Genomic DNA, 27,919 nt, shown 5'->3' with positions numbered 1-27,919 from the left:
CTCAATTCCATTGCAACGAGGCAGTGGGCTGGTATAGGCTGCCCCATCCTTCTGACTACCCTTTTGGATGCCATGGTTGCTATTGACTAACGCATCTAATGGGTTAAACTAACTAATGCTTTAATTCCACTAATCTGGTAGTAAAGTAGCAGTACTCATGCGATCAGTAGGATATAAACATCATCAAGACGGAAGTAGCTTATAGGCATGGCAGAAATATACCATCAGTACCCATCATGCAGGTCAAATCATTTTTTCAAAAATGTTTGGTATATAAAGCCCTATCCTAGCCCCTGAACCCCTGAGGAAGCCACCTCTCACGGCGATACGCTAGAGTCCCATATGATGCTTTTTGTATTAGATAATTTAGCTAGGTGACTCTGCACATTACACTGTATTGCATAAAGTCATTGCTCATTTACTTTTGTACATTATATTGATACTGCATTATTTACTGTCTGTGCATGTTTACCGAATACTGCTTGACATCACATTAGGGGTATTGTCCATTCATACTTATCTCAGATAGCCACCACATTTACATGGCTTTATTGGTTATCATGCCAGTCATAAGGGTTGTAGCTCAGAGCCAATTTTTCACCTAGGAAACAGGTTCTGGCGTGATGTGCGCAATTGTAAATGTTTTTGTCTTGTTGAGGCTTTTGTGTTTGTTGCTAAATAAATATTTTCATTGTTCAAATTTGGGAAGTGCAAACAATCTTTTGTAGGTGTTATTCCTCTTTTTTGAATGACAGTAATATACATCATGTGGCATTAAAAGTACCTAGTTTCGCTACTTTAGTTTACTTTAATTTTCTTTTAAAGGGGCTATCCAGTTTACATTTTTTTACAAATGTGTTTGGGAAATAATTTTGTGGCACTTACGAATCTCTAAGTATTCTATGTTCTCTGCAGTTGAAGGGCCATATGACTGTTCAATCAGCCTCCTCTAATTAAAAGCAGCTTCTCAATTGCAATGTTTTACAGTTGGAGGATACTGATGGACAGGCAGGGTCTCAGGAAGTTCTATGTCCCACCTACGGATCTTACCAGTTCATTTATATATAAGAAACATGCGGATTTCTTTGGAATAAGATATCACATTACAGATATCAAAGCATCATTTTATTCAGCTTCCTATGACCTACTTGCCCATATAAGAAGGTTGATCCTACTGACAGATTCCCTTTAATTCAGGATAACATTTATTTCCCTCTGTTCTTAGATGCAAATAATATCTAGGTCTCTGTCCTTTGCACGTTGGTACGTTGGTGCACTTGCTGATCATCCATGTTCCCATTCTCTGATATCTAAGCAGTGCTGTCAGTTTGCTATTTCTTCTTCTTCTTCTTCTTCTTTTTTAACGCTCTTCATTTTCCCAACAGGGGAATGGTCTTTTTCTCTACCCACAGAGGAGCCTAATGCTGTCTTCTACCTATCAGAAAATAATTCTTTGTACATTGGAGGAGAAGAGATTTTGTATCATTTTAATTTTGAGACCATGAAGAATTACTCGGTATATAATTGTCTTCTTACTACTAAACAATACTAGATAAATAGAATTGATTTATCCGTTATGCTCAATACTTCATTATTTTTCTAGATTGAAGCTCAGCCGAAAAACTGTATGGGAAAGGTAAGTTACTAGTCTTTCCACAATCATGTGAAATCTCATACTCACTTTCTGTACTCACAATTACCATTTTATTTATCTCATAAATCCCAATACATTAAACTGATTTTCTTTTCCTTGCAGCCTTATTGTAAGAATTATGTAACATTTGTTGGTCTGCTATTAGGAAAACTCACTGTCTGTGGTACCAATGCGTACCAGCCTGGCTGCTGGGCTATGGTAGGTTTCAATATTCTAATGGGCCTTCACTAGATTAATATTCATAAAATGACTTTTTTATTTGTTTAATGGACCCTGTATGTGATCTAAATTTTTATAAATTTGAATGGACTACGGATTAACAAAAATGTGTTTAGTATGGATAAAGTCCATTCAGCTTTTTGAAAATTAATTAAAAATATGTATCCACATAAATATTTACAACCATTGCAAATCTGCACAACAGACAGACATGGGGCCTGATACATACACTGCATGCAGAATTATTAGGCAAATGCGTATTTTGATCACTTTGATACTTTTTATACATGTTGTCCTACTCCAAGCTGCATAGGCTTGAGAGCCAACTACCAATTAAGTAAATCTGGTGATGTGCATCTCTGTAATGAGGAGGGGTGTTGACTAATGACATCAGCACCATATATAAGGTGTGCTTAATTATTAGGCAACTTCCTTTCCTTTGGCAAAATGGGTCAGAAGAGAGATTTGACGGGCTCTGAAAAGTCCAAAATTGTGAGATGTCTTGCAGAGGGATTCAGCAGTCTTGAAATTTCCAAACTTGTGAAGCGTGATCACCGAACAATCAAACGTTTCATGGCAAATAGCCAACAGGGTCACAAGAAGCGTGTTAGCCAAAAAAGGCGCAAAATAACTGCCCATGAATTGAGGAAAATCAAGCGTGAAGCTGCCAAGATGCCATTCGCCACCAGTTTTGCCATATTTCAGAGCTGCAACGTTACTGGAGTATCAAAAAGCACAAGGTGTGTGATACACAGGGACATGGCCAAGGTAAGGAAGGCTGAAAAATTACCACCTTTGAACAAGAAACATAAGATAAAACGTCAAGAATGGGTCAAGAAATATCTTAAGACTGATTTTTCAAAGGTTTTATGGACTGATGAAATGAGCGTGACTCTTGATGGGCCAGATGGATGGGCTAGAGGCTGGATCTATAAAGGGCAGAGAGCTCCACTCCGACTCAGACGCCAGCAAGGTGGAGGTGGGGTACTGGTATGGGCTGGTATCATCAAAGATGAACTTGTGGGACCTTTTCGAGTTGAGGATGGAGTGAAGCTCAACTCATAGACCTACTGCCAGTTTCTGGAAGACAACTTCTTCAAGCAGTGGTACAGGAAGAAGTCGGTATCGTTCAAGAAAAACATGATTTTCAAGAAGGACAATGCTCCATCACATGCATCCAACTACTCCACAGCGTGGCTGGCCAGTAAAGGTCTAAAAGAAGAAAAAATAATGACATGGCCCCCTTGTTCACCAGATCTGAACCCCATAGAGAACCTGTGGTCCATCATAAAATGTGAGATCTACAGGGAGGGAAAACAATTCACCTCTCGGAACAGTGTCTGGGAGGCTGTGGTGGCTGCTGCACGCAATGTTGATCGAAAACAGATCAAGCAACTGACAGAATCTATGGATGGAAGGCTGTTGAGTGTCATCATAAAGAAAGGTGGCTATATTGATCACTAATTTTTTTGGTTTTTGTTTTTGCATGTCAGAAATGTTTATTTCTAAATTTTGTGCACTGATATTGGTTTACATGGTGAAAATAAACAAGAGAGATGGGATTATATTTGGATTTTATTAAGTTGCCTAATAATTCTGCACAGTAATAGTTACCTGCACAAACAGATATCCTCCTAAGATAGCCAAATCTAAAAAAAAAAACACTCCAACTTCCAAAAATATTAAGCTTGGATATTTATGAGTCTTTTGGGTTGATTGAGAACATAGTTGTTGATCAATAATAAAAATAATCCTCTAAAATACAACTTGCCTAATAATTCTGCACACAGTGTAAAGACTGGCGTTGTTCATATTAGTCTTGATTAGATGTGCTGGTGGTAGATGCTCTTCATGAATCAGGAGCATCGGACAAGTGGCTTGCATCTTTTGTATGCGCCTCGCCAAAAATCTTACTATGGTCCCTGCTAGAGTAAGATTTGTGGCATAGCAAATGCCGTCGCTCATCATGAATTTGACAAGCGGTGATCACCACACCCCATCCCACCCCACCCCACCCTAGGTTTGCACACTTTGTCTGAGTTGGGCAAAAATGGAGTGAGAACGCCAACAGTCGCATAGTTTTTGAGCAGCCTCCAATTGCGAAAAGTTATGTGACTTTACAAAGCATAAATCAGGCCCATTGTTTCCAGCGGACGGTCACATTATGGTACCTCCCCTTCTTGCATTTGAAAAATCAGATATTTTGTTTCATTGGGTTCATATTGCTATTTGCACAACATCACTTTATTCATAAATCCCAAACACACAAGTTTTATTCCTCATTTTAGATCATGCCAAATTTTACCTCTTCACCCCTTGTGCCTAACTGTGTGTTAAGCACCACTGGTGCATAGCACATGCAAATGAATATGCATTAAAGCAAACCTCCACCTTGATGAGGAGGCGTGCTGAAGTCAGTTAATGAATCTGGGGTGTCTGAAAAGTGGCATGCAAATACGTTTGCGCCTTGTCACAAATCTTACTCCGGTAAGATTTGTGGCATAAGGAATGCCAACGCTTGTCATGAATTTGATGAGCAGGAGTTGCAACGCCTCTCTCCCGCCCCAGCTCCTCTTACTTTGCTGCAGCTGGGCAAGAATGGCATAAGATTTTAGGATGGCCTCCCATTTTGCCCAAATTTTGTGAGTTTTCAAAGCTTTTTACACCAGAATTCTGCTTTAAAAGCTTTGATAAATCTCACCTTATAAGTCCATATTATTTATTAGCATTATGTTGGCAGTTTTTAGGTGCCTATCTATGTGTATGTTATGTCCCTAATGTCTCCTAATGAAGTATTATCTGCGAGGTTGTTTTTTGATTTTATATGATTTAACATTCAATAAAGAATAAGATATGTTCATTTTGGTGAATTCTTTCTGAAACAGAGATGAATCGCAAAAGTACTGATACATAGGTGTGTGTTTCAGGTTGGTGAAACATTTAACAAGCTTCAAGACTCGTGGGCTTATCAATTGGCTCCTCGCACTCCAGTGTCCAATTATGCCATTTTAATTGCAGGTGACTAATGCAAATCTTTTAATTTACAGTGTATACAACCTCTTCTATGTCAGCTTCAAGTAGCATAAAAAAGTTTTTGAGAAATAAGAAAAAAATAGATCTTCTTTAGTTCCCATAAACAGCACTACTTCTGACCTAGGGCTGCATCTTGTATTTTTGTTTTCGTTCACTGACGTGAATGGCACCAAACAGCAGAAACCAGACGCAGACTATTTTTTAAGTAAGTTTTGCTGAAAATTTGCCGTTTGATAAATTTGACATATCTCTTAAATACAACTCTTGTCTAGAATTGTTTCTCAAAGTTTTCCCTAGTTTTCTGCTGGAATGAGAACTGTGACCCGATTAATCATAATTTTTTCACTTGAATTGTGGTGTAAAAAGTTGTGAAGAGTCACAACATTTTTGCGCAACGCGAGGTTGCACAAAATGTTGCGACTTTTGGTGTTTTTGCAACATTTTTCATGACACTTTGTCAGAGCTGGGGCGGAATGGGGCGTGGGGACCCCCACGTTTCAAATTCATGATGAATGGTGGCATTCTTTACAGCACAAATCTTATTCCAGGCTCATATGCCTCTTAATGAATCAGTAGCCTCGCACTCCACCCCACCGCCTCATCAAGACTGTTGTGAAAGATGCCGGTCTTGATGAGTCGGGACTTCTCACTTTTTTGTGATACATAAATCTCTGGCCTATAAATTTCTGATGCCAGAAAACTGGAGCAAAAGCCTTAATAAATCTGCCCCCAAAGTGTGATTTGTTTTGTTTTATTTTCTGACTTAGCACATCATGTTTTCTATTCATAAACCTGTTCCTCATCTTATCATCTATCATTTCTGTACAGATATATTTATATATGAAAATATATTATTTTTAGGCGATCAAGTGTTCTCTACATTACCCCGAAAATCCAACAATGGCGTGATTGGGAAGAAAACTATATTTAGCAAAATCTCTGGTGATGAACCATTACTATACACAGGAGATGAGTTCTTGAGACGTAAGTGATGCCTAAAATGCAGAACACTACAAATTTCTAATGATAGCAGTGTGGATAGAGGTTCTAATGTATTATCCACAATTTACATCTTGTTTTGATACTAGAAGTTGAAGCTACACAACCTGAACCAAAACAATTGTGGTACCTGCCCTCTATTCTTCTACAAGTGGAATAGTGACTATTGCACTGCAATAACTATTTTTCAGTTTGGCTTCTCGTACATACAGGCCTCGTGCATTTATGGATCAAAGGTTTATTTAGTAGATTCTCATTTATAAGTTGAGACTATACTGCTGTAATGCAATTCGTAATTCGTATATATTTAATGGTTGCATATACAGAAACTTAACCCTATCAGACTGCAGTTGTTTGATGTGGAAAGGGGAAATCCAGTAAAAAAAGGGTCACATTAGATCCGTGTGAACTAAATTCCAGAACTTCGGGCTGTAACTGAAGGACGCCAATATGATCTAATATTTATCTGTGACATGATGGAAGATTATTTCGAGAGGTTTTCCCCATAAAAGCAATGTTGAAAATGAAATCTGATTTGCAGGCAGGACGTTATAGAACAGGAGACGATGATCAGATCGATATACATTTTTATGGGAAAGCTTTCAGTAAAGCTTGCATTTTATTAATTGTAATCCCTGGTATCTGTATGCCCATGAGTCCAGTGGGCGGTCCTATTCAGTGAGCGACCGACTTCCCAGTATGACTGTGCAGGCAGAGATAGCTGTCAATCACTGAGTAGGACCGCCCACTGGACTCATATGCATACAAACACCAGAGATTGCCATGAATAAAATGCAAGTTACACTGATTTTGTTCCCAGCAACCCATATATGTAACATACCTGGCGGCGCCCTTGCATGGTGGTCCATCTCCCACTGTGCAAGAGCGCGCACTTGATCTCCAGTCCAGAATGTCTCTCTGGCTTCCCTCCATGCTGTCTGTTTGTGTCTGTTTCTGCTGCTTAAGGGCGGTGCCCGATCACTTCCTGCTTTTTGTACCTGCTGTGGGTCACACCCCTTGTGCGTCCTCAGCCTATTGCTGTCTGTCACCTGGTATATAACCCAGCTGCTCCAATCAATCCCTGCCTGAGCATTGTGTTTCATTCAGTGTGTGCTTGCACTCTGAAGGTGCCAGGTCCCGTTCTGTGTTCTCTTTTCTGCCTATCCTGGAGGCTGTATTTCCAGGCCTGTCTGAACACGCTCCTAGCCTGTTCCTCCCGCCTTCTAGGGGCCGATTACCTAGACCCGCTCCTGTATCTTGTCTGTCCTGTCTGAACACGCTCCTAGCCTGTTCCTCCCGCCTTCTAGGGGCCGATTACCTAGACCCGCTCCTGTATCTTGTCTGTCCTGTCTGAACACGCTCCTAGCCTGTTCCTCCCGCCTTCTAGGGGCCGATTACCTAGACCCGCTCCTGTATCTTGTCTGTCCTGTCTGAACACGCTCCTTGCCTGTTCGTCCCGCCTCTCTGGGGGCCATATTCCCAGACCCGCTCCTGTATCCCGCTGCAGTGTCGGTCTCTTCCGTACACTCAGTTCCAGTCTGAACTCTCTCCTATCCTTTACCTGTTTTGCCTCTATGTCCGTTCCTTTCCTTTTTCTGCAGAGTCTGAACTCGTACCTAACTCCTGCTTGTTGTCTCTGTACTGCCGTTTGTGAGTTTGTGGTCCACTCGCTGCTTCACTGCGGGTGCCCTGTGGGTGTCTGGCTCTGCCTTTCCCTTCCTGTCTGTTCCGTGTGAACAGAGCCCTGTCCGTCCTGCTCTGACTCCTTGCTCACTGCTCCGGCAGCCTTGCTCCGCTCTGACCCTTTTGCTCACTGCTCCGGCAGCCTTGCTCCGCTCTGACCCTTTTGCTCACTGCTCCGGCAGCCTTGCTCCGCTCTGACCCTTTTGCTCACTGCTCCGGCTGCCTTGCTCCGCTCTGACCCTTTTGCTCACTGCTCCGGCAGTCTCGCTCCGCTCTTATCCTTTTGCTCACTGCTCCGGCAGTCTTGCTCTGACTCCTTGCTCACTGCTCCAGGCGGCCTCGTCCTGCTCTGACTCCTTGCTCACTGCTCCGGCAGTCTCGCTCAGCTCTGACCCTTTGCTCACCGCTCCAGGCGGTCTCTTCCTGCTCTGCTCTTGCTCACCGCTCCAGGCGGTCTCGTCCTGCTCTGTTCTTGCTCACCGCTCCAGGCGGTCTCGTCCTGCCCTGCTCTTGCTCACCGCTCCAGGCGGTCTCGTCCTGCCCTGCTCTTGCTCACCGCTCCAGGCGGTCTCGTCCTGCCCTGCTCTTGCTCACCGCTCCAGGCAGTCTCGTCCTGCCCTGCTCTTGCTCACCGCTCCGGGCGGTCTCGTCCTGCCCTGCTCTCGCTCACCTCTCTGGGCGGCCTCACTCTGCTGTGTTTGTCCGCCACATCTGTGGTTCTGTTCCAGAGTCCCAGTGTGTACTGGGTCCTATCCCGCCTGTGTTCCTACCTGCTAGTGCCTTCCTGTCTGCACTCTAGCCGTGCTTGCCTGTACCCCCCTGCCTGCATACCCGCCTGCCTGCATACCAGTCGTGCCTGCCTATTCCCACCAGTCTGTGTGCCAGCCTAACCAGTCTGTTCCTGTATTCCCCTGTGTGGGTCAACAGCCGTGTCCGGGGTCTGTCCTGGAGTAGCACCTGGTCCCTCTGCTCGGTTCCTCCTTGGTGCACTGGCGTCGTATGCCGTCGTGCGACCCTGGTCGGATCGGGTGAATACCTAGTTACGCCCCTCCAGGCATTCACTCTCCGGCACGGTCCTGTGGAATCACACGCACACGCCGCTCAGCCCGGGCGTGTGCATTACAATATATCATTCTGCTCAGCTTCTTTTTCTCTATACCATGAGATCCACAGATTGGACTGCATGTTGAACAGGATGGTTACCTTTCAATGTTCTTTATTTTATTATTTATTTATTTTTATACATACTTATTTTTTATTCAGTATGTTGGAGTACTTCTCTGAATCATCCTCAAAAGAGGAGCAGGGGAATATACAGCATTTAAAATAAATTTTTTGGTGTGGTTTTAATAGAGCCGGAGTTTGTGAAGTCTCTAGTTGTGGAGAAAGAAGACAAAGTACAAGATAAGATTCTTCTTTTTTTCAATGAGGACAATACTCAAACCAGAACAACAGAGAATAGACTGTCAATGGTGGCTCAACTTTGTAAGGTAAGACGGTTAGTGGTGGCCCATGCACAGTGGGTGCTGTGGATATCAGGAGGAGCCTTTGGTATAAACTGTTTAAGTGGACATCCCATTTACTTTGCAAAGAAAGATGTTAAACTCATGACTAGCAGCTCTTAAATTGAATAATACTTTTTTTTCCCACCTTTTCACTTAGTAGTAGTGGTGGATAACTACAAAATGTCTGACCTGATAATCAATCTGATACACACTACATTGGAGGAAAGATACTGATATACCACTCACATAATATATTTACCCTATTATATCTCTCCTTCATATTTATTTAACAAAACTAAAATTAACTGCATGATATATTCCCTTTACAGGAGTTGTTTGGGACATTTATAAAATTTGGTAGGGAATGTAATAAACTCACTGACCGCTTTCTCTTCCACTTCTCACAATCGAGACAACTGAGGGAAGCTGAAGAAAAAGTGGTTGGCACGTAACCGTGAACAGAAAGGAATCCTGAGAGTGAGTACACTACACAGTGTTAGGATTCCACGTCAGACTCCGTGACAATTTATATAAATATCCTGGACAACACCTTTAAGAATAAAATAGGTGTATTTTCACATGTCGGAAGTATGGTATTTCTACTGTGTTTCTTTATAATTTTTCTAAATACTAAAACTTCCCTTTTCTTTTAAAGTTTGCCCAATCAATGGTATATTTAGTTTTTTTGTTTATTCTGTTCACTTCTTCCACATTTGGTAAAGACACTACAACGTTTGTATCTAAATTTTACTTCCTTAGGATGACCAAGGATCTGACAAAAATAGTATTCGCTATATATTTAGCACGGCATTGAAATCACGTTTAATATGTGGAAACCAGTTAACTGGGCAATATTATCCACACCTACAAGATATCTACTTTTTACAAGGAAAAGCTGAGAATGTGATTTATGGACTTTTCAAAAATTCATGGTGAGAAGCTTGAATGTAGCTCATATACATATACACCACTTAAACATTGATCAAATTCTGAAAAAAAAAATAACATAAGTAAATAAATCTTTGTATTAAAGGCATCAGCCATTCCATTTCCAACTATTTTGACAAAATAAAAGGTGGAACTGACTGGTAGCTATGGACAATTGCTCTTTTTACTTGTGTTAGAATTTATATGGGGCCACATGTAGTAATATTATTTTGGTGTTTCTAAAATATTTATTTCATGGGGTCTTTCCAACATAGAAAATGATGGCACATTGCTAGGATATACTATTACTACTCTTTCATAAAATTGTCCATTCTGAGTATGAAGGGGCTACAATACAAAAATGCATGTCCAATGTTCACCACATGGCTGGTGGCCCTGACTGCCGCTGTGAATGGGGCCATCGGGGAATGCTTGTTATGAAATCAGTATGAGAACAGATTGTCCATTGGATCTAGATCAGTGATACCTTATATAAAAATTGCATTTAAAAAGAGCTGTTGTGGGTTGGGCATTTTGGTTCTCATGTTTTTTTTTCTGGGTATTGACAAGTCTTGGGGTTTCGAGAGAGAACTTTGATTTGAACTTGAGCCGCTCTGTTGCCCGTTCATTGTCAGGATGGTTGGGAGTATCGACAATTGGGCCCAAAGTGATCATAAAATGATGGCATTTCCTAGTGATATGCCTCCATTTTATGTGATGTAAACTATTGTGACTTTGTGGATATATCAACTGAAATGCGATTTGTCACTACAACCAACATCCCTGTTTTCTTTGGCTTTTTCACATATCACATTTGACTATATTTTTCACATCTCTGTAGGAATCACAGTGCTGTGTGCTCCTATAAGGTTCAGGATATTGAGCTTCATTTCAACACTTCAAGTTTATTGGGCTCTACTAAAAATGAACTAAAGATTCGTCCTGGGATGGTAACACATGATTACTGCTTACTTATTATCTTCTAAATGCTAAGCATACCATAAGAAGTATATTTTATGTGAAAAATCAGAATCTCAAGTAATTTAAGAGGGCCACAGATGTGAAGAAAGCTCAGGAACATCAGGTTCTACCGAAACATAGCTTCCAATCCTAGACTGAGTACATTTCATTTCAGTAGGTTGAATTTAGCAGTAGTAGGTCAATACCTAAAAATTTGGCTATGCCTGTCAGTAAAACAAATTTTTGATATTTATTGCTTATGTAGGCAAAGTCCCTTTCTGATGCTTCTTGATTCTGTAGTATATATTTCTTATAGTGGCTGCACGTTTAATGAACATGGATAAAACAACTACTTGTAGCAATTATGACGTTATGGTGAATGAACACATATAGTATAAATATTATCCAATGCATTGCACAAATGAAGTATATTGTAATATAATTTAATATCACCACCTTTTTGCTAGGCAGTGCTCCCTTTATTATTCCACTTATAGTTTCTTTTTTCTCTTAACATTATTTGTCCTTCAAACACAGTGTCTTCCACCGCCTACCTTGACCCCTGAGGACACTTCAGAAGAAGTATTCAGTCATCCAGAACTGACAAAATGGTTGTGGCCATCAAGAAATAGGACTGTTTTCCAAAATCTAGTCTGCTACAGGAAGATAGTGGTGGATGAAATAGTTGCAGTAAACCAGAACATCTCTAGGGTTCTCATCTTAGGCACAGGTAACTTAATCAGACCCAACATTATATCCAATGACACATGCAGTGAGACAAATGATTATTAAATCGTTTCATCCACATTATAGCAATCAAAATGTAAAAGTATTCTGGCCCCAGCTGTCCTGTTTAATTAATGGGGTTGTGCGGTTAATTCATTGTTACGCCATACTATCGGTTCGGTAGATTTTTTTGTGCTCCACGTTTGGCTTTAAAACTATGTGTTGTATTTCTTCGGCCTATATAAGGCCTCCCAAGGCACACACCTGGGTCTTGGTATTGTATTAAGACTTTCTAGCAACTCTTTTAGTTGGTCTGTGCACAGTTCCAGTCCACGGGCATCAGGACGTCTTTTGGCTGTCTGTGGTTTAACGTCCATGAGTTACTTGTCTGCGGTTTCCAGTAACCTTGATACCTATCAGTGGTGTTCAGGACTTCACCTGCTTGTCTGCAGTTTTCAGTAAACTTGCTACCTGTCAGTGGAGGACTTCTCCTATCTGCCTGCAGGTTCCATAGTTTTCAGACTTTCTAGTTACTCTGGAGTTCTTTCTACTACCGGTTCCCAGTCTTCTAGGACCTCTACTGCATGTCTGGTGGTTTCCTGGACATCTCCTGGCCATCTACAACTTCCATGGTATTTGGACTTGCTTGTTAGTCCAGAGTTTTGTCTGCTTCCTGTTTGTATCTTCATGACGCCTCCTGTCTGCCTGCGGCTTCCAGTCCTTGAGCTCCAGACTGCCTATGTTCTTCAGTAACTCTGCAATCTGTCTGAGGTCTTTTGTAACTTTGAAATTTGCCTGTGGTCTCCTGGACGTCTCCCGCCTGCCAACAGTTTCCAACATCCTGCCTGCTTGCTTGTGGTCTCCTGTATGTCTCTCGCCTGCCAGCAGTTTCCAAGTTTCCAACATCCTGTCTGCTTGCCTGTGGTCTCCTGGAGGTTTCCCACTTGCCTGCAGTTTCCAGCATCCAGTCTGCTTGCCTGTGGTCTCCTGGATGTCTCCCACTTGCCTGCAGTTTCCAGCATCCAGAATTCTACCTGTCTAATTGCGGTTTCCAGTCCCTCTGCTGTCGTGTTCTGCTTGCTCTACCTAGCTACTGCACTGACGCTCGTGGCCCATATGCCCACCTGGACCCTGGGATTAGTGTATCCACCTCACCCAGTGAGCCTGCATTATGTAACAAACATGTTATGGATAGGTGATATCTTAATGATTTGTTGGGGGTCCAAGTACTGGGTCCAATTGGCAGAACAAGGAATTTTTATCCCTGATGGGGAACTTTTAAAATGGAACAACAGGTCAAATGCGGTGAAAATATGGAACTGACCATTAAACAACTGACAGAGCTGTTCAGATGTGCACCTGTTTACATCCGGCCGCTGCTGGAGCTGATAACAGCTGATTGGTGAGGGTGCCGAGTGTTCGACCCCACTTATCAGAATCCAGCACAGTCTGCTCCGTGGTCAGTTTTTACAAACCTAAGTAAGTTGTCACTGTTCAAAGCTGCAGCTGATATCACCAATGACGCACTGCTGAAGACACCTGACCTCAGCAGCCAATCACAAGTCCCATTGGTCATGTTGCCTCTCTGAGCGGTGGTGACTTCATGGAGCAGCCTGTGCGGGATCCCAGAAAGTGCCGGTAAGCATAGCTTCATTTGCTGTTTTTTTAAATTTACCAAGCCTACCGGAAAAGTTTGATTTTGCCCAGACCACCCCTATAAAAGTGCACTTTAACATCTAAACTTTATTCATCATATCTTAACGGCATAAGTCATGAATTTATATCATATATTTTTGGTGATTTTTAGTTGCTATAGTACTTGGTGGATGAAAACTAGTTAACGTCCCCTTTAATTTTACTTTCTAAGATGATGGAGCTGTTCACAAGATTCTAGAGCGGGAAGATGGACATTTTTCAATTACGGAAGTGCAGCCTTTCAAACTAAAAGCAAAACTACAGTTCATGGAACTGAAGCCGAACGAGGTGAGAAGTACAACAAATGCTAGATACCCCAGAGACAACATTTCAGCTGATGGCTCTAATGGCAGATGTGCAGTTATATATTTGCAGGGTTTTGTACCAGATTACAGCTAACCATAGTATTAACCCATACGTCTCATACATTTATAACAACTGGTGACTGGAGGAATATGGATAAACATATCGTATAGATGACTGCTGTGACCTTAGGTCTGAGTAGGATATGACTTCTTGTGGTTTGTGACTCATTTCTTCAGAGAAATTTTTATGAAACCTCAGAAATCTCTGGTTTCTGTAGCTTGATATTCTCCTATTGCCTCTGGATGTGTCAGCAGATGTAGGTTCTTTTCGTATAAAAATGGAAGTATAAATGATTTATTCTGGTGGGATGTGGTACTAAGAAGGAGGAGAGATCTGGTTACTGAAATGCTTGTTCAGTCGCTGACATCTGAGTTCTCTTTGTGCAGCACGTCCTGTACGTGGGAACTACTCGGGAATTTTCCAGACTATCACTGAATAACTGCACTTCCTACAACAACTGCACGAGCTGTATTCAGTCAATGGGCCCCTATTGTAGCTGGATTGAAGGGAAATGTGAATCAGTCCTACAGCATAACAGGTATGTCATACAGTGATCACCAGCACACACTCATTGTATCACCAGCCATATGAATAGCACATGAATGAGATCAGCCCAGGAAATGACTATAGGAGCAAAATGCGTGTGTAGTCTATTCAGATGTCTTTTAACCCAATAAAGACCAGGTCTGATTGGCCTTTAAAGCAATTAGTGACAGTCATTTTTTTTCAACCTCGTATTCTCTGAACAATAGCTTTTTTTATTTCCTCTTTCAATGTTGCTAGGTGAGGGCTTGTTCTGGATGCCGACAGCTGTGGCCGAAGTCTGGCAGTGTATTATAGCCGTGCTCCAGCTGCAATATTGTGGGTTTATTGAGTATATTTACAAGATCGATATAATGGATATTTTTATCATATTTATTAATATTGGCTTAAATAAATCTAGGCTAAGCCTAAAGAATTGAAGCTGAAGATGTGAGAATAATCAATTAAACAGTTTTATGATTTTCATGTATAATTTTTTAAGTGAAGGGATTGGGCTGTGAAGAACAATGTTGGAAGAGATAAAGAGGATGGAGAAGAGTTGTATTAGTGAAAGTGAGGATGTGTTTTAAGGACACACTTAAACTGAGGATATTGGCAAATATCCTAATCATCTGTGTTAGCGCATGGCAAAGGTTCCTTTCACATTGCGTTTTTGACCACGTCGACTACATCCGGGTGTCCGACTCCAGTTAGGCGTATACGCCCAAAAATGATGCATATCAGTCAGCACATTGACTCTGTCGGCACCATTATAGTCTATGGCCCTGTTGGCACATACGCCCAAATCCCTGGACGGGGCAGTCAGATGTAAGCCCTGACGGGACCAACGAACATGGGCAAAAACATGGGCAATGTGAAAGGAGCTGATTAAGAAAAGTCCTGAAGACAGGAAGAAAAAAGTTAAGTTTGTGGAGGATGTTAATCTTAGGTGAGTAAGCACTGGTTTTTATGAGGCATATTGAAATGTATGACATGCAAATATCCAAATACATGAAGACACCTTAGTACACAGGTATTCACACCTGTACAAAGACACACGCACAACCACCCAGGTAAACTTACAAAGCAGCTCCCTCTCTAGGTCAAGATCTTGGGTCGGAAGCCATTATATTTATCATGTTCTCTGCTCACATTTCACAAAAGGAGGGGGAAGGGTTGACCTATACTGAATATGCAGGCTGTCTCTACACATCACAGTATGATCACAGTTTTGCCATGATTTCTGAATATATTACAGAAAAAAATAGCAGCATTTTTCAGTTTTTCTGAAAATCTTGGTAAAACTGCAATAAAACCATAGTGTTTGAAGATTGTCTAACAACGCTGAGTACAGACAACATATACCCGAACCTGTATAAGGCAGGCTGAAAAACACTAATATAACAGGTGCTTGTTTGCATGAACTGCCTTCCTATGGGTTGTAAACCAGCTTTTCATAGAGCAATGCATAAATGGCCATATCTTTTCTCCAACACTAAGGGAACACATTCCCTGCAGCGACATGCGTCACATTCCCAGCGCTTGTGCAAGGCAGCCTACCCCTCACCCACCGGCAATCAGTTCTGATGAAAGTGCAGCCATAGGACCGAAACGTTTAACCATTTACGATTGCCTGAATAAACATCTCTTCTGTTTTACTGCAATCCTTCTTGAGTGCCAAGTAGTGATGAGCGAGTATGTTCTGTTAACCCTTTCGGCGAACATGCTCGGGTGCTCGCCGAGTATCTTCAGCGTGCTCAGGTGTTATGTTTGAGTCGCGCTGTGTTCATGATTTGTGACTGTTTGACAGCTTTAATATATGTGAGGAATGCCTAAGAAACAGGAAATCATTACCACCAATGTTGCAATGTGTCGCTGCGATTTTAATGTAGGCTTAATCTAATTCTGTCAGCTTTGTACTTATGAATCAAGAGTCAAATTGAATATATCTGTATGTTTCTCTTACCCTGGAAAGAACTGTAATGTGGGTAGAAAAAGCCTTATCTGAATTGTTCAGCCTTTGGGCTTGATCACGTACCAGGGCCTACGTGTTACTGCTACTTCTGTACCGTCTACAGCCATTTCCTATGTTTGTGCTTCAGATAAAGCACCAAAATTCTGCATGTTTTACTTATCTTTTTTTAGCGTTACAGGAAGTTTCTATTTAACTTCTTCCACTTAAAGTGACCACGCTGATTCTCGCCTAGGCCTACTGCGTTCCTTTGACGAGCAGTCTGACTTTTTCTTGTAAATCAAAATACATGTCCTGAAAGCAACATATTTGAATGTAACCCTATGTCATGAACAATGGATCAAATGGAGAAGGGAATGTCGCTGTGTGTGCCTGGTGATGTGGGATTCACTATGCTGCAAAAACGGCTTCATTTGTGACTACTCAATAGTTCTATACATGCAACTAACATGTTCATTTCCTTTTAACAGCTCCTTGGAGCAGCAGAACCTGAATGCAACATGTGCATTGCAAAAAGGTGGGTATGCGTTATCAGACGGGCAAATAGAATATCACAGATAAAGGGAAACTTCCATTCAACATCATCTGCCATTTTATACAGATCTTTTCCACATAATGCAAAGGCAGTGTGGATTACCACATTATATGGTTGACTCAGCTGCTTATTTCCACCTGAGACATGCTACAATAGGATGAATGGGGAATATTAGTTGTAGAATTACACACGTGTGTCTCTATCTCTAAAAGAATACAATATGGCTTCTCCTAACCTTCTCACTACTGTTTGTAGTTTTTCCTATTGACTAATGTTGGAAATAGAAATTTTAAAGGGACTCTGTCAGCACAGAATGACTGATTAAACCAAGTCCCACCACGCGGTGCACTAAGACGTGGCCAATCATTAAAACACACCTTCTCACCTGCTTGTTTTAGATCTATCTCTGCCACCTCTTCTTTGATTGACAGCTCTGGCTTCACTGGGCCAGAGAATGGTGGAAATAGATGGAAACCAAGCAGATGTGAAGGTGTATATAAATTATTGGCCCCACCATTGAGCACCAAACGCCTGGCCTTGATTTGATCGGTCATTCTGTACTGACAAAATCCCTTTAAGATGACTGATTTTGCTATTAACAGTGCCTAGCCTAACAAGACATTTTCTCTCACCAGATAAATTATCTTTTTTTGCTCCTGAACTGATTACTCACTCACATTTCACTGATAAAACCTGTCTTCAGTCAAAACAGATTTTCTGCTCACTGAGGGATAGGATGTTGCTGCTTACAAAAGTCTATGGAGAAGGGAGGGGGACGAGGAGGTTGTTCACCTAAAACCAGAGTTATACTCCAAAAAATTATTATGAATTGAGCAAGTATATTTTTTTGCATAATGAAATTATATAGAATTTTCTAATTCTTTATTACATTCTCACAATTTTTCAGACCTCAGCATTCTGCCATTTTATAGTAAACATCACCACTTTGCCCCTTTCAGAAAACTTCTATAGATTTACAATATGGTTTTTGAAAAATTGGTTCTGAGGAACTATAAGGAGATGATGCTACTATGTATAATATGCACCTGCTTTACAACCGTTAGAAAGTGACTTAAAGTGAACAAAATAACACAAATGTTCAAACCAAGCACAGGTGCTTCTTGCACCCTTGGTGTGGCCAAACTGTCCAGTGCACCTACCTATCTACTTGCTTTCCATCTATTTCCACCTTCTCTTATTAGATTGAAAGCCCTGGCTTTACAGAAGCTGGAGAAGGGAGGACGAAGAAGGAAAACAGATGTGACGGTGCACTGAAATACTCAACCCTGTGTTTTGTTTGAACAGTCATTTTGTCAGAGAAACTCCCTATAAGACTTGTTTAGTGCCTTTTGTATTGGACTATGTGGGGGAAGTCGGATACAGTTGAAACCAGAAGTTTACATACACTATATAAAAAGACACATAAGTCAATGTTTTGGAGTGGCCATCACAAAGCCCTGATCTCAATCCTATTGAAAATTTATGGGCAGAGTTGAAAAGGCAGGTGCGAGCAAGGTGACCTACAAACCTGGATCAGTTACACCAGTTTTGTTAAGAGGAATGGGCCCAAATTCCCACCAACTATTGTGAGAAGCTTGTGGAAGGATATCCCAAACGTTTGACCCAAGTCATTCAGTTTAAGGACAATGGTACCAAATACTAATGAAATGTATGTAAACTTTTGACTTTGCAGTAAGTAATAAAAATGTCTTAAAACATTCTCTCTCTCTCTCTCATTATTCTGGCATTTGGCAAATATTAAAAATTATGGTAATCCTAAATTACCTAAAATGGGAAAGGTTTATTCTGATTTCATGTTAGATATTGAGAAAAACATGCATATATGTCTTTTTATATAGTATATGTAAACTACTGGTTTCAACTGTACATATCAGCCGCCTGAGCCCTGCTCATTCTGTTCCCCAAGTTAAAGGTATCACATGTACTCGGGGGTAGCTGTAGAAAACCAGCCAGAAAAATCTCACTAGTTCGTTACTCTTTTTTATTTTTGTGTGTTTTGTCTGTATTATCTTGCAACAGTAGAGATATGTTAACGTAAAAACAAAAGTGCATGTTGAATATCTATATATATATAATCGTCTTATCCCGTCTGTCTGTCTGTCTGTGTGTCTGTCTGTCCAGGAAATCCCTCGTCGCTCATTGGTCCGGCAGCGGCCAATCAGCGCCACGGGATTTCTGAATAAAGATGGCGGCCGTTAGCGGCTCATCTGCGGGACGGAGCTGAGCGGCGATGCAGCCGGGAGATGAGTGCCGCGAGGCGCTCATCTCCCGGCCGGCAACAGCAGAAGGAACCCGACCGCCGGACCCATCTGCGGGACGGAGATGCGGCCGGGAGATGAGCGGCGCGAGGCGGTATCAGCGGAAGGACCGCCGGCGCCGCTGACCTCCATGCGGAAGGGAGGGCCGGGGAGCGGCGCTGCGGGTCGGGATACTTCTGCTGCGAGCGCCCGCTCATGTCCCGGGTTCTCGCAGCGTAAATACCCGCACAGGCAGCGCCGCTCCCCGGTCCTCACCAAGACGATTCGATGATTGGTCGCGGTCTTCGGACCAATCACTGATCTTAGCGCAAAACTTAAACACCGCTGTGCTGATTGGTCGCCGACGCTGCCCGCGACCAATCACGGATTTGGGCACCACATTTAAATATCGGCCGCGAACAATCAGCACAGCGGTGTTCAAATGTGGAGCCAAGATCGGTGATTGGTCGCGGCCGATATTTAAATTTGGCCCCCAAATCGGTGATTGGTCGCGGGCAGCGTCCGTGACCAATCAGCACAGTAGTGTTTAACTTTGGCCGCAAGATCAGTGATTGGTCGCGGGCCAAGTCCGCGACCAATCAACGATTTGTGCGGCACATTTAAATAGCGGCCGCGACCAATTGGACCCGCAGCGCCGGTCCTCCCTTCACGCCCTAGCCGCATGGATGTCAGCGGCGCTGCCTGTGCGGGTACTTCCGCTCCGAGAACCCGAGACATGAGCGGGCGCTCGGAGCAGAAGTATCCAGACCCGCAGCGCCGCTCCCCGGTCCTCCCTTCACACCCTAGCCGCTGATGTCCCCACAGTATCTGCATGGTGTTACAAAGGTCCGGACATTTGTGTTAAAAAACGCTGATTGGTCGCTGGCGCTGCCCGCGACCAATCACCGATTTCAGCGCCAAATTTAAATATCGGCCGCGACCAATCACCGATCTTGGCTCCACATTTAAACACCGCTGTACTGATTGGTCGCGGACGCTATTTAAATGTGCCGCCCAAATCGGTGATTGGTCGCGCACAGCGTCGGCGACCAATCAGCACAGCGGTGTTTAACTTTAGTGCCAAGATCACTGATTGGTCACGTGCGGAGAGCGCGACCAATCAGCGAATCGTATTGGTGAGGAGCGGGGAGCGGAATCGTATTAGTGAGGACCGGGGAGCTCCGCTGCCTGTGCGGATACTTCCACTCCGAGAAGCCGGGACATGAGCGACTGCCGAAGTATCCCGACCCGCAGCGCCGCGCCCCGGTCCTCCCTTCACACCCTAGCCGCTGATGTCCCCACAGTATCCGCATGGTGTTACAAAGATCCGGACATTTGTGTTAAAAATCGCTGATTGGTCGCTGGCGCTACAATCAGCAATCAGCGAGCTTGGCGCCAAATTTAAACAACGCTCTGCTCATTGGTCGCAGACGCCAGACGCGTCCAATCAGCGAGATTGGCGCCAAATTTAAACAACGCTCTGCTGATTGATCGCGGTCGAGATCAATCAGCAGTATTGGCGCAAAATTTAAACCCCACTCTGCTGATTGGTCGCGGTCGCCGGCCGCGACCAATCAGCAGTACTGGCGCCAAATTTAAACCTCACTCTGCTCTGCGATTTTGGCGCCAAATTTAAACACCGCTCTGCATCGCTCTGCTGATTGGTCGCGGTCGCCGGCCGCGACCAATCAGCAGTATTGTCGCCTAATTTAAACACCTCTTTGCTGATTGGTCGCGACTAATCAGCGATTTTGGCGCCAAATTTAAACACCGCTCTGCTGATTGGTCGTGGCCGGCGACCGCGACCAATCAGCAGAGCGATGCAGAGCGGGGTTTAAATTTGGACCCAAAGTCGCTGATTAGTCGCGGCTGACGGCCGCGACCAATCAGCAGAGCGTTGTTTAAATTTTCGCCAAAATCGCTGATTGGTCGCGGCCGGCGGCCTCGACCAATCAGCAGTATTGGCGCCAAATTTAAACACCGCTCTGCTGATTGGTCGTGACTAATCAGCGATTTTGGTGCCAAATTTAAACACGCTCTCCAGTCCTCACTAACACGGTTCGCTGATTGGTCGCGGCCGCCACCCGCGACCAATCACCAATATTGCCGCCAAATTTAAACACCGCTTTGCTGATTGGTCGCGGTTGCCGAACGCGACCAATCAGCGATTTTGGCACAAAATTTAAACACCGCTCTGCTAATTGCGCCCGGTCGGCCGCATACCTATTCTAGAATACTCGATGCATTAGAATCGGGCCACCATCTAGTTTAGAATATTTATCTGAAATACAAATGCTATAAACCGGATTTGCAATTTTTCCTAACAGAGTCATCAAAAGAGTACCAAAAGGAAGACCAGGAACCTCACTCTTCTATGACATGTCTTGAAGTATCAAAGCTTCCCTCCTTCAATTCGAAAGATGGCAAGTTGGAAATGGTCCAAAACTGCGACAATGACACCTGTAAGCTGATCATCAAGGATGTCAAAAACTCCAGAGAATGTACAGCTAAGGAGATGGAGTCAGAATATGCAAAATTGCAACATATACGTAACACTGCTACAAAGTTTCAGTTAACCTGGCTTCTGGTATTGACTATTCAATTAGTGATAAAGATGTGACACATCCAAAGTTTTAGTTGCTTTGGATCATGTATGAGGTGTCATTAAAATAAAAGTAATGTTGATTCCACTGAAAGTACAGCATCAATACTTAACGTCATATTTATGAAAGAACTGCAGCTAGTTTTACCTCTCTAACCAACAGCTAGAAATTTGGGTGTTTTTCTTTCTTAATAGATATGCTTTTTCAGCATGCACTAAGCAGCGCATTGAAAGTAACTTTGCTGTAGCTAGTTCATCAATAGGTTATTATAACGACACTGCTCATACATGACTTCTATAGTATCATAGAATTTTCAGCAAATTGGTGAATGAGATTTATATTTTGAAAAGTTATAGAAATATTTCTCCTTGCTTATAGTGCTCTATGGCAGGGGCGGTTCCAGGTTTTTGTGGGCCCCGGGCAAAAGAATCTCAGTGGGCCCCTTTAACACATACTGCGATTCATGATGCACAGATACGGCAGAGAAATATATATATATATATATATATATATATATATATATATATATATATATATATATATATATATATAGTACAATGCCAAAGATTTCACTTCTTACATTACATGAGCGATATCTATAGTAAATTCTACAATAGCTCAGAAACCCGCGAATCCTTGCAGCGCACAGTGCAGACCAGACAGTATAGTCCTCCATACAGTATTATGGGCACCACATAGTCCTCCATGCGGTATTATGGGCACCACATAGTCCTTCATACAGTATTATGGGCCCCATATAACTCTCCATACAGAATACTGGCCCCCATATAATGCTCCATACAGTATACTGACCCTCATATAATGCTCCATACAGGATACTGGCCCCCATATAACGCTCCATACAGGATACTGGCCCCCTTATAACGCTCCATACAGGATACTGGCCCCCTTATAACGCTCCATACAGGATACTGGCCCCCTTATAACGCTACAAACAGGATACTGTCCCCCATATAATGCCCCATGCAGGCTGTGCCCCTCCACATAATGCCCCATTCAGGCTGTCCCCCCCCCCCCCACACACATAATGCCCCATGCAGGATGTCACTCCCCCCCCCATATAATGCCCCATGCAGGATGTCACTCCCCCCCCATATAATAGCCCATGCAGGATGTGACCCCCCCTTATAATGCCCCATGCAGGATGTCACTTTTTCCCCCTCATATAATGCCCCATGCAGGATGTCACTTCCCCCCCATATAATGCCCCATGCAGGATGTCACTTCCCCCCGCATATAATGCCCCATGCCGGATGTCAACCCCCCCCATATATAATTCCCCATGCAGGATTTCACTCCCCCCCCGCCCCCGTATAACGCCCCATGCAGGATGTCACTTTTTCCCCCTCATATAATACCCCATGCAGGATGTCACTTCCCCCCCATATATAATTCCCCATGCAGGATGTCACCCCCCCATATAACGCCCCATGCAGGATGTCATCACCCCCCACATCATATAATGCCCCATGCGTCCATACATAAAGAAAAAAAAAAATCAAATACGTACCTCACTTCTCACCTGCTGCCGCTGCTCTGTACTCCTCACCCGCGCTGGCGTCTTCCCGCTCTGCGCAGTAATGGCTCAGGAGAGGGCACGGTGGAAAGACGTCACCGCACCCACTGACCTGAGATGTCACAGTCAGAGGACGCGGAAGACATCAGACTTGCTGCAGAGGCATGGGGAGAGGTAAGTATTGTGCCGCCGGCTGCCGGGGGCCCTGAGCAAGCGGGGGGAGGGCGGGCACTGGCACCGGCACCGCAACGCTCACGGGTCCCATAGCGCGCAGTGGTGCTTGATGGCGAGTGGGCCCCCTGCCTGCTCAGGGCCCCGGCACTTGCCTGGGTGCGCTGATTGCTGACGCCGGGCCTGCTCTATGGGGTTGTCTGTAGCTGACATTGCCTATATCACGGATGTCGAACTCAAACACACAGAGTTCCAAAATGAAAAACTTGGACAAACTCGCAGGCCAACCAGTATACAGTATAATGGGCCCTGCAAAGTCCTCGCTACGGAATAATGGTCCCCACATAGTCCTCCATACAGAATAATGGTCCCCACATAGTCTTCCATACAGAATAATGGGTCCCACATAGTTTTCCATACAGAATCATAGCCCCACATAGGGGTGGTGGTTCTGGTGTTGCGGGCCAAATATAACCACCCTACGGGCCAGATTTGGCTCACGTGCCAGAGTTTGACATGTATGGCCAACATAGAGCCACAAAATTCTTAATTTCTCTGCAGAGTTTACTCACTCACTTCTCTGTCCCAAATTACTGTATGGAGCACAGAATCTGTCCATAAGGGTAACAATACTGTAAAAGCGGATAAATCTATAAAATCTCACCATTAAAGCTTGGTGAACAGTATGGGACCCTTAACAGTGACTATTGCTGTATTGGCTTCTTGCACTTTATATCTTTGTTGTGGATCCGTCAACAGACAAGTCAATTAACTGTGAATTTTTATTAACACATAAAAGTGTTTTCTTTTTTGAAATGTTAAATGTAATGCCATGTATTTAATGTTTGTTTCCTAGGTTCAGTTTTATTTCTATAGAGAAGAAATGTGTTTGTTCTTTTAAGTATCAGCTTGTCACTTCCTCTTATAATAATGAGATGACTTTGCTAACTGTGATCCAGTCTAAACAGCAAAATTGGCAAATGAACAGCAGAAAGTAGGATATTTTAGTTAAGCGCTCTAATAGCCAGTATTAAAGCTGATTAAAAATGTTTATTATAAAAACCAGATCAACTCCTCAAGAATCTATGAAATAAATTTTTCTTAAGTCACTGAGGGCAGTATGAAACTGGCTTAGGAACTAAACCTTCTTCATATGTGGAAATTGCAGTATATAATATAAGCAACCAAGTGATCTCAGGTTTAAAGAGGTTATCCATTACTTGAACAACCCCTTCTCATCCCTCATGTTTGGCTCTGTTAAAATAAAAACACGTACACTCACCTCCGGTGCCAGCGCCGTTCCAGTGGTGTCGGAACTTGTGTTCCCGGGGCTCACGAGAAGTTGTTACGTTACACAAGCCCTGCGCCCAATTAGTGCCAGCTTCACTGTCCCCGCCTTTGGACATGTTGAACATCAACAGGAAGTCCGGGCTTCGGCTGCTCTCTGACTTTCTCTTGATGTTTGATTTGTCCGAAGGTAGGGACAGTGAAGTTGGTACTAATTGGGCGCAGGGCTCACATGGCTTAACAACTTCACATAAGCCCTGGGAACGCAAGCGCCAACACTGCTGGCACGGTGCCGGCACCGGTGGTTGAGTGTAAGTGTTTTTATCTTAACAGAGCCAAAATCATGAGCTGCGACTGAGCGGTCACTGAAGCTGCACTCTTTGCCTGTAAGCCAGAGGCTGCCTGGAGGAATAAAGTTCATTTCCTCCCTGTAGCTGTGCTGTCAGTGCTTTAGAACGCTATTGACCTGCAGATTAACCCCATATCTACAGGCTAATAGCATTTGGGGACATGACAAGTTTCCTTTAGCAAAACTAATAATGTATGTAAGATAATTTAATTTACAGTAGACAGGCTGCTGATAAAATTAAGTAAAACTTTATGATTTGACGGAAGAATACATACAATACATTTGTGTTATTAACCATTAGAAGTTGAGCAACTTTGCGTCATTATTTTTGCACTATTCCATGCTCTTATGGTTTCCATTTATAGAAAGCTTCTTATATGGGCTCACTCATGCTAGTGTATAAATTTAATGAGTGTAATCCGATAAAAAATAGTATTTCACTTGGACCAATGTTATTCAATGAGGCAGTGCAGATCTGCATAATTTTTCTCAGCTGTATTCGGCATGCTGCGATTTCACTCTGAAATTGGTACAGTGCGAGAAAAATATTGCATGCCGTTCGGACCATCAGTGTGGCATCTGATTTTTACGGATACATTACATTTCTGTACCTAGGAAACTGTAAATGGTCCTGTAAAAGATTAATAGCTGCTGAGTATAAAAATGGAGTGCATACGGATGACAAGTGAGAAAAAATCATCCTGCTCTCCTGGATGAGAATGGGACTGATTTTGTGTACCGTAGTGTGAGCGAACCCTAAACCCTGCTGAGTTCCCTTGGAAGTAGACAGTGGTTTATCTCAATCATGTCATCTTACAGTGTAATTTGTTTATCCACTGCTGAGTTCCCAAAATACACTGCTCTCCGCTCACAGGAAACCACAATAGCATGCTGATTTAGCTTCAACGGAAATAAAGAAAGACATCAGTGTCAGTAAGAGAAATAAACCATTTAGTGATCAACAAATAGTGAAAGTCTCCATGCATTTGATAATATTTATTCCAATGCGACTCTCAGAAGGACCAGGCCTCGTAGAAGAAAATTTCAGAACAGACTTTCTAGACCAGAGCTGTCAGATTTCATATGACTAGTACAGAAAGTCATAGTGACCTCTAGAAGTATTGCTCCTAGAAGCATATCTGTGTGTAGAAACAGGGTACCATGTCCTCCATGCACTTGCCTCAGAGACCACAGCAAAGGCCTTAAGAATACAGACTCGTTTGTAGAAACATCTCTTGGGACTGCCCCTTATAGTAAACCTGTCAGCTGATTCATGCTGCCCGAACCCCAGGCATGATTGCAGCCAGTATATTTTTCTCTGAAATACTCTGGCATTTCAGAGAAAATACAGTTTGAAGATCCAGCTGTGGAAAGACAAGACTAATCTGGCTCCATCCTAGGACGTCTTCTTCCTAGGTGATTGACAGGTCTACCCCATGTTTGTACATCAGGAAAGACCTGCCAATCATCTGATCTGGTGTTGGGAAAAGCTGGATGGGTGCGGCATCGGACTAGTCTCGTTGCTACCTATGGTTCCTGGCCAGAACGACAAACTATATTTCCTTCAAAATGCCGGAGGAAGTCAGACTCTTATTCTTGCTGCCTATGATTTGGGCAGCATGAATTAAGTGACAGGTTCCCTTTAAAAAAAAGACTTTAGCTTGAGCAGTGGAAAGCTGACTCTATTCATCAGATATTAGTAAAAATTAATTAAGTCAGAAAACCGTTTTAAAGCCGAACATTAAAGGCAATCATAGTTTGGTTGCATATTTGCACTTGACGATTTAAAGGGAATCTGTCAGCAGGTTTTTGCTACCTCATCTGAGAGCAGCATGATGTTGAAAAAGAGACCCTGAATCCAACTATGTATCACTTAGTTTACCTGGTGCAGTGGTTCTGACACAATCAGAGCTTTTAGATTTAGAATGAAGCAGAGCTGAGAAAGCTAACCCCGCCCACACAAGGCTATCTGTATACAAGTCCATAGACAGTGAGGTGCTTACCACAGGGGGAGTCTGGCAATGTTAATCTCTTAGTAATAAATCCTTCACAGTTAGTAACAGCATGCACTTTGACAAGTGACACATCCCTGAATTCTGTGTTTCAGCCTCTATCTCGGCTGTCTTCAGATTACATAGCAAAAACCTGGTGACAGAGTCCCTTTAATAGAAACTGCAAGCAGTGATTAATACAGCTTGCATGTACAGAGAGTAAAGTGTTTTTCTATTATTGTATTTATATTATTTACGTTGTTTTACATACGTGACTTTGTTAAAGGCTTTCAAAATGTTTATTTTAAGTGTTCATTCCCACAGCTTCCTATATTTCTGCGTTCTAAATGATTACTTTGTTAATAAAGCTTTTGAGCCATGAAATAAAGAAGTTATTTTGCTAGATAAACTGTACTTCTATTTTGGACTATTTTTCTAACAGTTCTCTTAATGCTGGCATCAATGGAAAAAATGGATATTTTTTATGTACAAAGGCTTCATTTATAGACTTATTTATAACTGCATTTCTTTTGTTTATATTTTTTTACAAAATAAAAAAATGACGTTACCAAAACAATACAGTGTATGTTCTATATATTTGTGTGTATGTATATTATAGCTCGCAGTATGTATTTTATATGCTGTACAGTAATCGTAAGCACTTAGACACAGTTAGTCCTACGAAAAAAGACGTGTCCATGAAGACAAACCAAGCAAAGTGAGAGGATGGGGATGAAGGGAAAGGTGCCCCACTATTGATCCAGAGGAAAGTGAAAACTCATGAGATATATGTTTTATCCTGTGCAATGTGCGGCCTCAATTATGTTGGTTGAGCAATAAGGAGATTCAAGATACAGATCGCAGAACATCTGGCATCATTAGAAGAAAAGGATGAAAAATGCCTTAGAATCTAGTGGAGAAACATTA

The 27,919-nt window shown here is 42.7% G+C and overlaps 1 protein-coding gene across 3 annotated transcripts in view; it reads left to right on the top strand.

Annotated features, from left to right (window-relative positions):
- Window positions 1-27,569, top strand: part of SEMA7A (semaphorin 7A (JohnMiltonHagen blood group)) — a 36,963-nt gene extending 9,394 nt beyond the window's left edge. Inside the window, exons 2-14 of one of the 3 annotated variants that reach the window (XM_073652774.1) lie at window positions 1,386-1,516; window positions 1,604-1,636; window positions 1,757-1,852; window positions 4,801-4,891; window positions 5,768-5,890; window positions 8,942-9,078; window positions 9,853-10,025; window positions 10,862-10,970; window positions 11,518-11,710; window positions 13,574-13,689; window positions 14,154-14,305; window positions 16,732-16,778; window positions 21,382-27,569. In XM_073652774.1, coding sequence (XP_073508875.1) covers window positions 1,386-1,516; window positions 1,604-1,636; window positions 1,757-1,852; window positions 4,801-4,891; window positions 5,768-5,890; window positions 8,942-9,078; window positions 9,853-10,025; window positions 10,862-10,970; window positions 11,518-11,710; window positions 13,574-13,689; window positions 14,154-14,305; window positions 16,732-16,778; window positions 21,382-21,674 — 1,694 coding nt within the window. In that variant the 3' untranslated portion in view covers window positions 21,675-27,569. Of the gene's footprint in view, window positions 1-1,385; window positions 1,517-1,603; window positions 1,637-1,756; window positions 1,853-4,800; window positions 4,892-5,767; window positions 5,891-8,941; window positions 9,079-9,852; window positions 10,026-10,861; window positions 10,971-11,517; window positions 11,711-13,573; window positions 13,690-14,153; window positions 14,306-16,731; window positions 16,779-17,431; window positions 17,952-17,998; window positions 18,347-21,381 lie in introns of those variants that run through there. The other 2 variants (XM_073652776.1, XM_073652775.1) reach the window with 2 other exon arrangements.
- Window positions 27,570-27,919: the final 350 nt, after the last annotated feature.

The sequence above is a fragment of the Phyllobates terribilis genome, unplaced genomic scaffold, assembly GCF_046119375.1.
Source record: "Phyllobates terribilis strain yellow unplaced genomic scaffold, ASM4611937v1 Scaffold_11__3_contigs__length_659146591, whole genome shotgun sequence".
NCBI classification, from domain to species: domain Eukaryota; kingdom Metazoa; phylum Chordata; class Amphibia; order Anura; family Dendrobatidae; genus Phyllobates; species Phyllobates terribilis.
Note: the sequence above shows the minus strand (reverse complement) of the source record. Positions and strands in the feature narration are given on the sequence as shown.